The 12,765-nt window shown below is 56.6% G+C and overlaps 1 protein-coding gene across 3 annotated transcripts in view; it reads right to left on the reverse strand.

Moving 5' to 3' along the window:
• The window catches only part of FMNL3 (formin like 3), a 51,358-nt gene that overhangs the window by 1,983 nt on the left and 36,610 nt on the right, over positions 1 to 12,765 (reverse strand). The window contains exons 6-24 of one of the 3 annotated variants that reach the window (XM_055582972.1): positions 10,769 to 10,921; positions 9,483 to 9,591; positions 9,230 to 9,306; positions 8,791 to 8,884; positions 7,661 to 7,735; positions 6,844 to 6,954; positions 6,391 to 6,537; positions 5,847 to 5,948; positions 4,653 to 4,932; positions 4,175 to 4,243; positions 3,961 to 4,085; positions 3,610 to 3,812; positions 2,589 to 2,823; positions 2,379 to 2,447; positions 2,188 to 2,268; positions 1,958 to 2,087; positions 1,240 to 1,400; positions 848 to 949; positions 238 to 330 (exon numbers count right to left, since the gene is read on the reverse strand). In XM_055582972.1, coding sequence (XP_055438947.1) covers positions 238 to 330; positions 848 to 949; positions 1,240 to 1,400; positions 1,958 to 2,087; positions 2,188 to 2,268; positions 2,379 to 2,447; positions 2,589 to 2,823; positions 3,610 to 3,812; positions 3,961 to 4,085; positions 4,175 to 4,243; positions 4,653 to 4,932; positions 5,847 to 5,948; positions 6,391 to 6,537; positions 6,844 to 6,954; positions 7,661 to 7,735; positions 8,791 to 8,884; positions 9,230 to 9,306; positions 9,483 to 9,591; positions 10,769 to 10,921 — 2,416 coding nt within the window. Of the gene's footprint in view, positions 1 to 237; positions 331 to 847; positions 950 to 1,239; positions 1,401 to 1,957; positions 2,088 to 2,187; positions 2,269 to 2,378; positions 2,448 to 2,588; positions 2,824 to 3,609; positions 3,813 to 3,960; positions 4,086 to 4,174; positions 4,244 to 4,652; positions 4,933 to 5,846; positions 5,949 to 6,390; positions 6,541 to 6,843; positions 6,955 to 7,660; positions 7,736 to 8,790; positions 8,885 to 9,229; positions 9,307 to 9,482; positions 9,592 to 10,768; positions 10,922 to 12,765 lie in introns of all 3 variants that reach the window. The other 2 variants (XM_055582967.1, XM_055582983.1) reach the window with 2 other exon arrangements.

Genomic DNA, 12,765 nt, shown 5'->3' on the forward strand with positions numbered 1-12,765 from the left:
GGGGAAGGGAGTCAGCACTAACCCTCCACGGGGCTGGTTCCTGCCTCAAGATACACTTAGACCCGCTCACCAGCACCCCACCCCCATGGCCTGGAGTCCCCTCTCGTAGCCCCTCTCCCCAGCCCGTGGACTCCAGCATCAGGCCCTCTGGGTGGTCTTGGGGCTCCAGCTCTCTGCTCCACCCTCCCCCTAAGCCTTTGCCCTGTTCTCCAGGCCCCAGCTCTTGGTCCCACCCACCTTGGCATCCAGTTTCTTGGCTTCCTGAGCCAGCTGCTTCTCCCGCATTACCTCCTCCTGTTTCTTGCGGGCTTCATTCTCTTGTTCTGCTTCCTAAGAACCAAGAAAGATGGTGTGTGTGTGTATAAGGATGGTGTGTGTGTGTGTGGAAGACGGTGTGTGTGTATAAGAATGGTGTGTGTGTGTGTGTGTGTGTGTGGAAGATGGTGTGTGTGTATAAGGATGGTGTGTGTGTGTTGAGGGTGTGTGTGTGTGTGTGTGTGTTGAGGATGTGTGTGTTTAAGGATGGTGTGTGTGTGTGCTGAGGCTCACACAGGCTATGAGGGGAGGAGCTGACACTGAGGGTGGAGAGTGGGTGTCAGTGGGACCAGCAACCCCAGGTGGCCACCCTCTGGAGGGGTACTTCCTGCCCCAAACAATGACAGGAAGGGCCTGGGCCCCCACCCTGCCCACCAGTTCACAGCTAAGAGGCCTGTGGCCAGCTTCCATTGATCCCTCCCAGGACTCAGAGGAGTAGATGAAAAAGGCCCAGACTTGAAGCCCAGCCCTCTCTCCCCCTACCCAATTTCTCTGAGGCAGACTCCTCTTTAAAAACCTCTCTTCTACTCACCTTGTAAGAACGAATGAATCGGACAAACACTGGGAAGAATACAGAAGGAGGTGTGGTCTTGGGACTCTCACCGAAGTAGCGTACTACCGCATTGTAGGCTTCCTGGGGAAGGGGTGGGCAGAAGGGGTCAGCCCGGCGGGGAAGGGGAAGCCAGCTCCCACCAGGGACCAGCCAGGACCAAGGAGAGGCAACAGCGGCCCCCATAGCCCCTGTGGGAGGGAAAAGAACAAGGGGCTCCCAGAGCCCCCTGGAGTGCGTGTCTCCAGAGGCAGCTGCCTGCCACCACAGTGCAACCCTCTGCCCCCCAATCAGCCAGCCAGCTGCCTGACGAAAGTTGTCTGAGCCAAGAGCCGGAACCACGCTGCTTCCACCCGCCTCCACCCTGTGCTCACCTCGGCCGTCTTGGCGTCACGCTGGAGCTTGTCCAGTTTGCCTTCGTTGGTGCTAAGGAAGTTGCGCAGGACGCTGTTGTCATGTATGCTGCATTCCCGCCGGATCAGCTCCATGCCCCGGCCCAGCTCCTTCACGTCCAGCAGCACGTTCTCCAGGGACACTGTGGTCACCAGAGCCCAGGCTGAGGACTACAGCCCTCCCCGCAGCGGGGACTAGCTTGGTTCCTCACGCCCTGCTTCCAGAGCTCCCACATGGATGGAGAGGGGCACACCAAGCTAGCCAGGCTCTTATAGGGCAGGCAAGGAGAAGGAGTGGAGGCTGTGGGCTCATGACCCTCCAGATAGCCAAGGAAGCTGAGCCAGAGACTGCTGGGCTCCAACACAGAGCTGCCCCAGGCCTGCCCCGGTTTCAGGAGTGGGACAAAAATAACAGCGACCCTATGTCTGTGGGGGGCTTCACACACATCACAGAGACATGCAGGCTCCAGGGCCAGCCTGTGGGGGCAAAGAGCCACGGCTGCCTTTCTCTACCAGCTCCCATAGCACCCAGGTGGGCAGAGCCGGGTGGGGCAAGGGGCCTGTAGGAAGGCTCTCTCTGGGGTGGCCCCTGCCCATGGCCCCAGCGGAAAGCTTTGAAGTGTCAGAAAGAAAAGCCAGAAAGAAAGGCACCCAAGCGTTCTTCTCCTCATAGCTTCTGGGGATTGTCCTGGGCTCTCACCTGCAGCGGCTTTCTCCACAAAGTGCAGCTCATGCCAAAAGTTAGCCAGGTCTGGGTACTTCTCCTTCACCGTCAGGGCGATGAAATGAAGCAGGGTCATCTTCCTGTCGGTGGACTTGGTGTCCAGCAGCTGGTCGAGGGGGGCAAAGGGCAACGCAACAAATCTGAACACCTGGGCTCCACAGCTGCCCCTCAAGCTCCCTGGCTCCGTGTCGCCCCTACCCTCTTACCAGATCCAGGCTCTGGAGCTTGAAGCCATACACAGCTCCCCGCTTGCTGCTGTTCATGTAGTTCCCCAGCGCAAGTATGATCTGTCCAGAGGTGCACCAGAGGGACTCAGGGCAGGCCCTCCTCTCTGTACAGCTCCAGCCCCACCCAGGACCTGGGGACCACCCGCACCCATATCCACAACCTCCCCTACCTCCAACATCTGCTTCAGCTTCTGGGAAGACTTGACAGAGGCAGAGGCGGCAATGATAGCGTTGAGTTGCTGGAAGGCAAGAGGAAGAACTAAGTAACCCCACGCCAGGGCGGGACGATGTCAGAGCAGGGCCAACAGGGAAGGGGGCCAGCAGGTCAGGAGTTGGGGTTGGGGCACCGCAGACCACCAGGATTCGGGGGAGAGCCGTACCGGCGTGAGCATCTGCAGGTTGTCCTGGAAGTTGCCCAGGAAGGCCATGCCAGCCATTCGCTGGGTCAGCCGCTCCACCTTGCTGAAGAGCAGCATGAAGCGGTCCTCAGCCGTCAGCTCCTCCAGTGGCTGCCTCTCCCGCTCGTACTGCCGCAGCAGCTTCACCTCCGCCTCCGTGGGCAGGAAGCGCATCAGGCACTCCACGAAGTCCACGGGCAGTGTCTGGAGGTCAAACCTGTGTAGGAGGGAGGAACCACCTTGGGTCTTGCCTTTGGCCACAATATCTGTCATCCCTTCATTATCCAGTTCCTGCAAGGACGGAGGGCAGGGTCTTGAGCAGCACACAGCCAGAGGCAGAGGACTCACTGCCTCACCTCCAGTAACTCCAGTACTGATGTTACTCAGTGCCAGGAAAAGTCCTAGGGGCACAGTCCATTCTTGTTTAAGAACTCTTCAGTATCTTCCCTCTGCAGCTGAGAAGTTTTTAACTCCCAGATGTGGCTTAGGAGGCCCAGCCTGCAAGACTTCTGCTCACCTCTCTGCTCTGTCTCTTTGGCTCCCCTCCTTACACTAAAGCCAGAGTCAATTTTCAGTATCCAGGGCACCATGCCTCTTCCTCCAGGCCCCAACCTGCACTTTATATACACATACATCCTTCAGGTCACAAGTGAGACATCGCCTCCTCTAGGAAGCCTTCCTTGATCATCAAGCTCGGCTACCTGGCCCTCGCTGTTCTCCCAAAGCCTCCTGTACCTCCATCATCTTGGTGGTTACCACCCAGTGTTACTGGACTGTTCCCACTAGACTGGGAGCTCCCTGAGGGAAGGTCTGGGCTGACTACCCTGCACCTCATACAGTGTCTGGCACACAGCACAGATGCAGTAAGTTCTGGCCAAGCCACTGGATGACTGAGGGAGTTCTGTCAATACCCTGGAATCCAGGGAAGGCTGGGGTCCCAGGTGGAGATCCTAAGTGGGTTACCAACAGCTGGGGGCCAGGGAAAGTTCAGTGGGAGCCTCACGTGTGGATGGCCCTGCAGATCTCCTCAGCTGAGCGGCCAGCCTTGCGTAGGGTGATGGCCAGGTTCTTGGCACGATTGGCTTCCAACAGGGTCACCTTGCTGGCAGCCTTTTGTGCTGTCTTGTTCTTGGAGCAGATGAGATCGAGGGCAGGGCCCTGGGCTTTTGTCTTGAACAGTTCTTCAAACTTGTCCAGGTCCAGGTCCTGGCAGGAGTCACGAGAGGGAAAGTGCTGTGTGGTCTTACCCTCAGGAGGGCCCTTGGCAGCTCCTCCAAGGCCAGGAGACCTAGCCTGAAGGACACCCTAGTCCCTAGCCCCCAGCCCCATGCCTCAGGGCCCCGGGCCCTGCTACCTCCAAGATCTTCTCATCATCAAGTTCGCTGAAGACAGTGCCGCTGATCTGGTTGGGTTTTAGGGCTGTCCAGTTGAAGACGGGCAGCCGGAACTTGGTCTTGATAGGTTTCTTAATGCGAATGGCTAATTTAGAAGGAGGAGCAGTGAGACAGGAGCCAAGGACACACTCCCTCGGTCCCACTAGCTCTACCCAGAGCCCTCGGGACACTCACCTGACAGCCCTACTGTCAACACCACAGAGGGGGCAGCACCAGGGAGAGGCGGGGCTGGGGGACACTTGTCTGGGGGAGAAGAAATGGCACAGTTACTCAAGGGCCAAGCGACCCCTCTGCTCGCCTACCTGTCCTTAAAGACTTTCAGGAGAGCAGGCTGCATGAACTCCCTGCCCAAGTGGCTCCCAGGGTTCTAACTGACTCCCAGGGGTCCCGGGGGTGGTGGTGCTAGTCTCTGACCCACTCTTTCCTGCTTTAGTCTAAGCCCTCTCCTTGAATGTCTTCAGAGGAATCAGAAGCAGCATCTTTATGCTCCTTAAAACAGATTCACACCTGCTCTTAGAATCCTTCCCTAGTAACCTGAGCATCCCTCAGATCCCAACCCTCCTCCAGCCCCTCCCATCTGACTTTACATCCTTCGAGCACATCCCCTGTGACCCCACAACCCAAGAGGCTGCACCTCTTGGGTTCTGCTTACCTGGTAACGGGGGAGGAGGCGGGGGCAAGGGAGGAGCTGGCGGTGGAGGCAGGGGCAGGGCCTCCTCAGCCGGGGGGGCCAGAGTGAGGAGGTCCAGGTCGGAGTGGGGCATGCCCTCATTCAGCTCCGCAGAGCCCACCCGGGCTAGAGCCTCGCTGCCCATGGACTCCAGGCCCCGGGCACTGGGCTCCAAGTGGCATCGGCGCTGGAAGGCCTCCTCTTTCTCTTTAATGAGCCGCCGCAGGGTGTGTACCTGGTGGCTTGTGTTCTCATAAGTCTCCTATTGGGCAGAGGGTACCATTAGGAAAAGAGCACCTGAAGGCCTCTGGGAGGGAGGCTTCCTACACCGGGGTCTCCAGGAGGGTGTTCAGAGGAAAAGAGCAGCAGAAACCCAGGTGGGGACTGGGGGAAGCTAGGATGCAACGTAACAAGAGGCGAGTGGAAGAGTCGACCACCTGGCCGGCACCAGGCAGTGCTCCAGTCCAGTTTCACCGGCCCCTCAAGAACTGGGTGGAAGCTGCCTTGGAGATGCTCTCTCACCCACCAGCAGCCTGCTATGGCTGCTCTCAGCCCTTGGTGCCTCAGGCCTGCTCTCGTTCCATTTGGTTTGTACAACTGCTCAGCTGGAAGCCCCCTATGGATGAGGCCCTGCCTTAGCCACCTCTGTGTCCTCCATACTCCTGACAGAGCACTTCAGACTCCTAGCAGGGGCTTGGCGGATGTGTGCTGGGCTCAACAGAGCTGGCATAACTGTATTCCTGTGGGAGAACAGGTAGGTTGGGGCATGATTTTGCAACTACATCAAGTTCAATGAGGGACAGAGAAGACACTGAAATATGAGGAGGCCTTGCCCTCCAGTATGGGACGCCTGGTGGAAACCCTAACAAACAGCCCCAAGGAGCTGGGCTGGGGAAGCACGTGGAGGTGCAGGCGAGGGAGAAGCAGGGGGACGGGCTGGAGGAGGAGGCGGGGACTCGAGGGGTCTCTACCCTTCTGTGTGTGCATCTGGCCGACTCTGGCTCCAGCTTCCCTCTCCAGCTAGATCCTGGGGTGAAATCATCAGCCCACCCTCAGTGGAGTGCTCCAAGGGTGAATCAAGATCTGGATTCTTGAGGACTTGACATGACTCAGGGACGGAAAGCAAGCTCCCCCGGCCCCAGCGCCCGGGGGCCCCTTCCCCAGGTAAGCTGGTACCTTGATGCTCTCGAGTTCCTTCTCCCGCTGCAGCAGTTGCTTCTCTAGCTCCGCCACACGCATCATGTTTTCATTCTCTAGGTCCAGAAGCTTCTCTGTGAGCTGCAGGATGAGAAGGGCAGGTCTGGGGGCCAGTCCTAAAGCCTGGCCACTCAGCGGAGCCTAAGCCTGCGTGACCAACCTGGGCCCGACCCCTCGACCCAGGGCTCCAAAGGCAGCTTGGCCCAGTGGCTTCCCTACGGACTCCTGTGGGCCTGGGATCTGAGGCCGCGGGAAACAGTACCAGGCAAATGGCTACACCCAACTCTCTGGAGCCCAAGGCCACCTCACATCCAGGCCAGAGGTCACCAGTGGTGTGTTCACTCTACCACGGATGGCCCCGAGCCTCAGCCGAACCATGCGCCAGAGAGCCTGCTGGGTTCTGAGGCTTCCCGGGGGCTCAGTCGGGAGGTAAGTAGGTCGGCTCGGGGTTCCTGGGACTCACGTGTCCCCATTCCCTCCCCACACTCAACAGCGGTTCTGGCAGCCACGGAGGACCACGTACATGGGACACATGCTCCTCCAGCTCTTCCACCTTCTCCAGGGCCACATTCTTGGTCTCGGCATCCTCCAACAAACCCCCCACGTCGAACACGTTGTCCAGGTACGCCTGGATCTGCACCTGCAGCTTCTCGCTCTCTGTGTGCCGTGACTTCTAGGGAAGAGCAGACAGAGTAGTAGTGAGGGGAGCCTCCTCATCCCCTTCACGATCCCTTCCCAGAGCTAGGGCCCGGGGAGTTCCTTCTGCAACAGTGTCCAATTCTTGGCCCTGGAGCTGACTGATTGAGCCCTCTGCGGGAAGGCCTGAATCCCAGGCCACAGAAGACAGGTGGGGTGCCAGGAGCATCCATGACTAGGCTCTTAGAAAAGAAACACCCACTGTGATACAGCTAAGCTGGTCCTCTGTCCTGAACTGTCCTGAAGCGCCTCCCACTGTGAGGACTCCGGCCTAGCTCACCTGCAGGAACTCCTCCAGCCCCAGCTTTGTGAACTCATACTGCAGATGGACCCGGAAGTTCATGTCTTCCACTGAGTGCACCACGATGTTGATAAACTGCATGCAGGCCACCTGGGGGAGGAGCAGCCCAGAGGGTCAGAGAGCTGAGACAGAGATGGTAGGTGGCTGGCAGAACCAGCATCATTGGGGATAATCAAAAGGAGTGAGTAAATAGGGAAGGCTTTGGGGAACAATAGCAAAATAAGAGTATTTTCATTTAAGTCAAACAATATTCAGTGTACGAAGACAAACTATATGAGAAATGAGTATAAATGAAGATTCGTGCTCTGATTTCCTTTGCACATCAGCAGGTTTTTTTTTAAACTTCCTTCTATTTTTATTTTTTAACCACATCAACCTGGCATGTGGGATCTTAGTTCCCCGATCGAACCTGTGCCCCCTGCAGTGGAAGTGCAGAATCTTAACCACTGATCACCAGAGAAGTCCCTCAGCAGGTATTTCTTGAGACCACCCTACTAGCTGAACACCTTCGAATGAAGAGAAGTGAAGCCAGAGGAAAAGCTAGGGGAAAGCTGCTCAGGAAGGATCCAAATCAGGGACTGTAAGGCCAAAAAAGGGGGGAAAGGAACCAGACCCAAGACAGAAAAATGACCTTGTCCTGGAGTTTCCTCTGGGGTGAGCGGGCAAGCAGCAGTTACTGAGTAGAGAACCACTTGCGGTTCCACACAGAACACCAAAGCGCACTGTCGGCCTGGCCCAGCTCTCAAGGAGTAGGTGACCCTGCTGGGCAAGCGCCTGACCCAGCCCAGCTCCTCACCATGAAGTCAATGTTGCTGTCCTCATTCCGGAAATACTCCATCAGCTTCTCAAAGCGGTGCAGCTCCTTGCACACCTGAACAAACAGAGTTTCTCAGTGACAGGATCTGTCCCCTGCAGAACCCTAGCACCCCCCGAGCCCTGGTTCCTAGGAACATTCGGCAAAGGGACTGGTTCTGACCAAGTGTAACCACAACTCTCTATGTAACTGGCCACTTGGGACATGACATAAGAAAGCCTGGGACCTGACATCTGCTCTGGGCCTCAGAAGAGGCTCAGTAAAGGTGTGACCTTAGTCTGGGCTCTAGGTGCCTCTGGGGGTAGGCCAAGAAGAAACAAAGGGGTCTGGGGCGCTGAGTTATTGAAAGGAGTCAGGTGGAAGATGGGTGGAGGCCAAGGCTGAGGCAGGACGCTGAGGTCCTAGCAGGGATACAGGAGACAGGCTGGGGCGCAGGAAAGCCCCAGAGCTGAGAGGGGTCCAGAGACTCCGCTGAGCCTCTGGCTTCAAGGAGGAAGAGCCACTTCCTGGCTTGAACAATGGATGCTAGGGAAGAGGTCCAAAGAGGAGGAAGGGGTGGGACCAGCAGCTGCGGCTGGATGTCGAGGAATCCTATGTTCAAGCAGATGGGGGTTTCAGAGCCAGGCCCCGGGGCTGGGGAATTCCAAGTAGGAGGTCCCTCTCCCTTTACCAACAACAGCCCACCCAGGAGAACCCCTGCTTCTCCTCCCACAACAAGTATAACTGCCTTGGGTATGACCAGTGTGTTCACCGCCTCTGAACCACCCAGGTTGCCTGTTAAAGCACAGATCACCAGGCTTCCCAGGGGTCCAACCATTTACCAGGCTCTTCAGGTATTCTGCACAGTGGGTTAGGACTGTGGGACTGTAGCCCTCAATGAGGGTATCCTTTGCTGGCCGATCAGGGGCATCCCCAACATAAGATCTAGTAAGACTGAAGTTTGGCTTTGGGTTTAAAAAAGCAGGGGGCAGACCACCTAGCTAAAAGCACTGCGCTGTTAAAATCCCAGGATGTGTGAGATCACAGGAAAGGGTGCTTAGCTACCTGGCTCCCATATCCTCCCCACTAAACACACACATGCACACACACACACACGAATGTAGGACACTGACCTCTTTGAAATTGTCAAAGGCAGCAAGAATGATTTCGTGACCTCCTCGTACCAAACACACAGCTGCCAGGAGCTCTAAGACAAGGGCTTTGGTCCTAAGGGGTGGAAAATAAAAATGAATACCCTTGCCCCTGCCCTGGCGACAACACAGTTCATTTGCACACCTGTGTGAGTTCTTTCGAGGGAACAAAGACAGCCTCCGTGGTGAAGGAGAAGGTGTGGGCTTGGGAGAGAAGGCAGGGGAGACAAGCTGGCTCCCCTCCCTAAGCTGTGAGGGAAGCAGAACACTCCTCCTACAGCAGAGGGGAGGGGGCCGAATCGAGGCACTGACCTAGGCCACGGGACCCGAGACCAGGCAGGACTTCCGGACAGGGACAAGTGGAGCCCAGATCTCCAGAGCCCTGGGCAGAGGGGGAGGAAAGGAGAGGAAAGGAACTCACCTTGGATTCTTGTTGTTGAGACTGAGCGCAATCTCATTGACAGCATGAGGGTGGGACATGACCAGGTTGAATCCATACTGCAGCAAGGACAAAAGACAGGAGGGGAGACGATGATGGGGGGAAGGCAGACCCCAGCTGGAGCTCCCTGATGGTGGCCCCACCCGCAGACTCATCCTTTACAAGCTGGTGCCTTCCTAGCTGTCCTGGGTGAGAGACCAGGACGAGACGCCCATGGCCAGTGCTGTCGCCTTACCTGGTAGTTCATGATGGCTCTGAGACAAAGGATACACACGTGGACATCATCCTTCTGGCTCACCAGGCGGGAGTTCTTCAGGGCCCTGCGCCCAGGGAGAGTGCTGTACCTGGGGGAGAGGGGGCTTCTGGTGAAGGGTCGGGGGCATGCAGCATCACCCAGACAGCAGGCTGCCCCTCAGCAGCAGGAGGAAAGGGGGATGGAGGACCTTGCACCAATAGCCCCGAGAGAGAAGGTACAGGGGGCAGGTGCTCCACTGTTTTCACCTCCCTGGAGCAGGTCTTTGTCAGTAAATATCCAGGACCCCAGCCTTAAAACCAGTGCCCAAACCATCCTAAGCTCCGGGCTCCTCCAAACACAATAGGAGCTGTGAAGGCCTTCCTGGACCTCGGCATGGGTCCAGGAGACATCCATCCGAGCCCTCCTTACTCCTCCTCCCAGTCACTGCATCTTCTACACGTCCCCTGGGGCTGGGGCATCTTGGCTCCTACCCCACTTCTAGGTCCTAGAAAAGACAGAGCAGACCCCAGAGGCTACAAGAGGGCTGGGGCTACCTCTGACTTTGCCCCCAGTGATGTTTCATGGGAAAAAAAGGAAACACAAATGGTATCTGGTCATGCATGACTAGAATGATAAGCAGTGTCAGGGGCAAGACCCAAAGGAGACAAGGAGAAAAGCATGGCTGAGAGAAATTATGGAAAGGGCCACAGGGCCCAAAGGGAAGCCTCCCTCTGTGAAAGAGCTCTGAGAAATCATCCAGTCCATCCACCTGCATCCCGGCAGGACAGCTCTTCAGCTACTGCAGACCAACGCACACGCTGCAGCCTTGGAGGAAAAAAGGCCTAAAGGAAGAAGTGAGGGAAAGGTGAGCAGCAGCAGGCTGGTGGGGGGTGGTCTCCGGGCAGCTGATGGAACAGAGGGAAACAGACATGAAGGCAGGTGCTGGACCAGCCAGTGAAGACCAAGGAGCTGGATGAGGACAAGCCCTGCCCAGGGGCCTGGAGGAACGGCAGAGAGTGAGTGAGGAATGGAGGGGCCCCCAGAGAGGGGGGAGACGAGAGGGGAGGGCACAGCCGAGGGGGATGTACTTACCCAGGACAGATCGCTGGGCAGAGTCAAGGGACAGAGAGGACAGACCAGAGACAGACTGGCAGGCAGAGGGCAAGAGAGCTGAGCCTGGAAGCAAGAGTGAAGGGAGGCGCGTGAGCACTCACCGCCATTACCCAGGACCTGCATGGATGGGGGCAAGGGTGGGAGGCAGGCGGGCAGAGCAAGAGCACACATACCGGAGCACAGACTGGCGCGCAGAGCGAGCGAGGCTGTTGGTGAAGGGGGCTGACAGGGCGCTGGGTGGCTGCAGGTCCTCGATAGACCTGCTCCAGGACCGGAGCTTGTCAAACGCACCATCGTCACCACTCTCCAGAGCCTCAAAGTCAAACCTGGAGCAGGAAAGGACACACATGCACGCACACAGGAGAAATTCAGTGCCAAGCCCCTGGCGGGCCCACCCCCGCCCGTTAGACCTTGAGGGCCATGAAAAGCAAGGGCAGCCAGAAGGAAAAGCGGAACCGGGCAGCAGAGACCCAGCCCTGGGCGGGAGAGCCACTGGTACAGGTGTGCTGAGCAGGGCAGAGGCGGCATGGGCCATGCCCAGGAGGGGCATCTGAGGAGATGGGGATGCTGGGAGGCCAGCTGCTGCTCCCCACTGGCCAAGCAACTCCAGGAGTCACCTCCCATGAGCCTGAAGGGACTTGGGGGGCTGGTAGTCTTTCTGCACTCCAGCCATAGACAGGACATCTCAGAGAAGCCATGGGTCCCCTTGAGTCAGCCCGAAGAGCAGCGGTGGGGAACTGGACAACTGCAGGTACTACTAGGCAGCCGACAACAGCTGCCAGAGAGGCCTCTCAATGCCCTGAGGGGGCCTGGGTGGTTCTGGATTATGTTCATGAGGGCAGGTCTGATTGGAGGGGCATGGGGGTCCTGGTGAAGCCAGAGTGGGACAGGCCTCCATGTTCAGGAGGAACTCCACAGTCCCATCCCAGCACTGAGTTTTGATGGCTGGGTTCTCCATGATTCTACTTGAGGTTTCTAGGTTTTCCTGGCTCAAAGGCTCCTCGCGCTGCAGCTTCCCTTGGGGGAGGGCAGAGGTGTGAACTGGGGTCCTTAGTCCCTAAGAGAGTTGGGACGGCTTCTTTGTCACTTTCTGCTTCTCGGACCAGCTGTCTTCCATAATCAGCAGTTTGGGACTGTGGCCAGAGTAAAGAGGACAGCTCAAGATGATGATCCCACAGGGCCTTCTCCCTTGTAGGTCCCCTCATCGGATCTCCCCCTCTGAGAAACAAGCCCCACTCCCCTTTCCTGTCCTCTTCCCTGAAGAGGGTCATCCAGGACAGAACGAGCATTTCCAACAGGCTCATTAAACATGCACAGCACCAGGGTCAAAGTCACAGAGGCCAAGGCTTTCTGAAATAGGAAGCAGTATCTGCAGATGCTTGAATGTTTCCAAGAAAGTAGGAGCAGACTTCAGGATCCTGACGGTCAGATGTTTGATGGGGCTTTCAAGTGGACCTCGGAGGAGTCTCCAGGACAGGGAAATCGCTTGCCAGTGCCCTCCCTCCATCGAAAATAGTATTCCCCACTCCAACCCCACTCTGGGACGTTCAGTGTACAAATTAAGTGCCTTTACTCAAACTCTTATTTGGTTTCACTCTTTTCCTCTCAACCCATCCCAAAACACACACTCTTACCTGCCCTCTGCCTGCCCTGAGTCTTTCTTTTAAAAACACAGTCAAAGGTACTGCCAGGGACACTACAATACTGAGGTTCCAGGGTATTTTGGTTTCAAGCAGCTGGAATTTATGTGCTTTCCAAACAAGATAGGCTTATTTGGGAAAATGATCTACATCTTTTACTATAAAAGCTCTGAATTATTTTTTTTAAATTGCTTCAGCAAATATTTTTCATTTCTTTCTATAAAAAGAGTAAGTTTTTTTTTTTTTTTTAAGGGATAGACGGATGATAAGGCTTGACTTCTGCAGGGATGGGAAGGGGGAGTGGGTCACTCTTGGTTTTAACGGGATGACCTGGTAAAAATGACTAAGGCCAAACCCAGGAGGGGCAATAGTTCCGAACTCTTAAGGAGATGAGGGGGAAAACCTGCTGAGGAAGGAGAATGGCCCAGGGCAAGGACGGCAGCAAGAAAAGTGAAACTCGTGACTGGGGTGGAATCCCCGGACTGAGGAGTTCCCCAGGATGAGGGACTTTCAGCACTAACACTGGGGAA

This window comes from Bubalus kerabau, chromosome 1 (assembly GCF_029407905.1).
Source record: "Bubalus kerabau isolate K-KA32 ecotype Philippines breed swamp buffalo chromosome 1, PCC_UOA_SB_1v2, whole genome shotgun sequence".
In the NCBI taxonomy this organism is placed as follows: domain Eukaryota; kingdom Metazoa; phylum Chordata; class Mammalia; order Artiodactyla; family Bovidae; genus Bubalus; species Bubalus kerabau.